At 36.1% G+C, this 1,899-nt stretch overlaps 1 protein-coding gene across 1 annotated transcript in view; it reads left to right on the top strand.

Annotated features, from left to right (window-relative positions):
* Positions 1-366: 366 nt before the first annotated feature.
* The window catches only part of CBG11159, a gene marked incomplete at both ends in the record, with an annotated part of 2,957 nt that continues 1,424 nt past the window's right edge, over positions 367-1,899 (top strand). The window contains 5 exons of the mRNA XM_045242077.1: positions 367-569; positions 1,093-1,197; positions 1,243-1,456; positions 1,503-1,606; positions 1,654-1,834. Of these exons, the coding sequence (XP_045094472.1) occupies positions 367-569; positions 1,093-1,197; positions 1,243-1,456; positions 1,503-1,606; positions 1,654-1,834 (807 nt within the window). The remainder of the gene's footprint in view (positions 570-1,092; positions 1,198-1,242; positions 1,457-1,502; positions 1,607-1,653; positions 1,835-1,899) is intronic.

Below are 1,899 nucleotides of genomic sequence, written 5' to 3'. Positions count from 1 at the left end.
GGGAAAATGTTTTTGAAAACTCGAATTCGATTTAGCTTTTTTGAGCACATCTTTTGACTGATTCGAAAAAAATACGGTCTCGAAATATTTTTCACATGAGCCTCTCGAGGAGTTGAACTCGGGGGACGAGTATTGAAGGTGCGGCGCCGCTACCGACTGAGCGTCGCGGAAAAACTCTGAAAAATCTCCAGTAAAGGTGTTCCTAGTAAAATCAAAAACGTCACATAACATATTTATTCCCCCAGTAAACCCGTGACACTGATAATCTATGTTAACAGATATTCCACGCGTCGACTGCTCGTATCAGGATCTCCAGTACCACCTCCTTAGAATACAACCTGTTACTTCCCCAGCTATCCTTCGATTATGCTGGGAATAAACTTGATTTTCAAAGTCTTTGTAAGTTTTGCTCTTTTTTCCGTATTTTATGATTTCAATTTCTGTCCACAGGGACTGTTTCTGGCAGTTGCCGGACAACAACCAGCACCCAACAATGGAGAAATCCTGATGCCAACTGATGAACCATTTAACATGCTAAAAGGAGAATATCAACTCGATGTCAATGAAATGTGAGTCTTAATTTTAAATATTGTACTTTTTTAACAAGACAAACACCATGTAACTTGTAGTAGGAGTGCCCCGCACTGTCAAGTTTAAACTTGATTATCTCAATTTCTATGCAAGATATAACAATTGTGTTAACTAATAAATTGTTATCATAACATTACCAATATTTTATCAGTTGACACATTTTTTACATTTTTTTATAGGAATTAAGATAATTGAGCTCAAAGTTGACGCTCTGGATATGCTTCTATTAAGGAGATACGGTAACGTGTAATAGGAGGGCCCCACACTGTCAACTTCGAGCCAATTTATCTCAGCTCCTGTGAAAGATAACAAAAATGTGTCAACTGATAAAATATTTCTGATATTTTGACAAACAGCTTATCAGTTGAAAACTTTTTCATTTCTTTAACAGAAACCAAAATAAATTAGCTCAAAGTTATTTTACGATACATTTTTTTGGGGTCAAAGGTCAAATGCAAATGAGACTTTTATAAGTTTTTAGTTACTGACAAAGATTTTAAGGAGTAACTACCGTCCAACATGGGCTTCTGTATGGAAAATCACTCAGAACGATGTGAACAACGAGATTTTTTACATCTCCACATGGCCACCAAAGTATTGTCATGGGTAACTGTCTCTGGTCTGTAATTTCCAGACCATCCCTTTTTTCAGAATTTATATTTGCCCATTGATAAAACAGGACTACCATGACACAAACAACTTCAAAACAGTTGAACCAGAAATGTGTGAAAAGGAATACATTAAATTCTATCCACATATCAACAAACTTCATGTGAAAGTAGCAGGTGGGGCGGAAGAGGAAAAATATTGGATGAAGAACAGATTGGGATTCAGTATTGATAATCAGTTCAAAGCGAAACTTCATGTGAGGTTTTTAATGCGGAAATTATTGATTTTTTGCGATCTTCCAGGTGCTCGAATCAAAACCAGAAAGCCATGAACAGTTTATGAATGCGACCCAAAAATTCATTGATTTTGATTTCAAAAATAAAGAATTTTTGATTCTGACAAACAGGTAGGTATTCCAACTTTGAGCCTTTAAGATATAGTTTTAATTTCCAGTCGAATGTGTCAAGTCAACAAAATTGGATCCCAATTTTATCCATTCTTCAGGAAGGGTATTCAAAAGAATCCCGATCAATTCCCAATGTGGTTGAATCATGGAGGACAGTCGAATGTCGCAACTGATTATCTTCCTCCGGTCAAAAGCACATCAAGAGGAAAAAAGATCGATTTGCTTGAAGTTAGTTAAATATATAGCATATTGGCCTAACTTTTGCAAATTGAGTTTTCTAGGCCACCAATTTT

This window comes from Caenorhabditis briggsae (assembly GCF_000004555.2).
Source record: "Caenorhabditis briggsae complete genome, chrII, whole genome shotgun sequence".
NCBI lineage: Eukaryota > Metazoa > Nematoda > Chromadorea > Rhabditida > Rhabditidae > Caenorhabditis > Caenorhabditis briggsae.
Note: the sequence above shows the minus strand (reverse complement) of the source record. Positions and strands in the feature narration are given on the sequence as shown.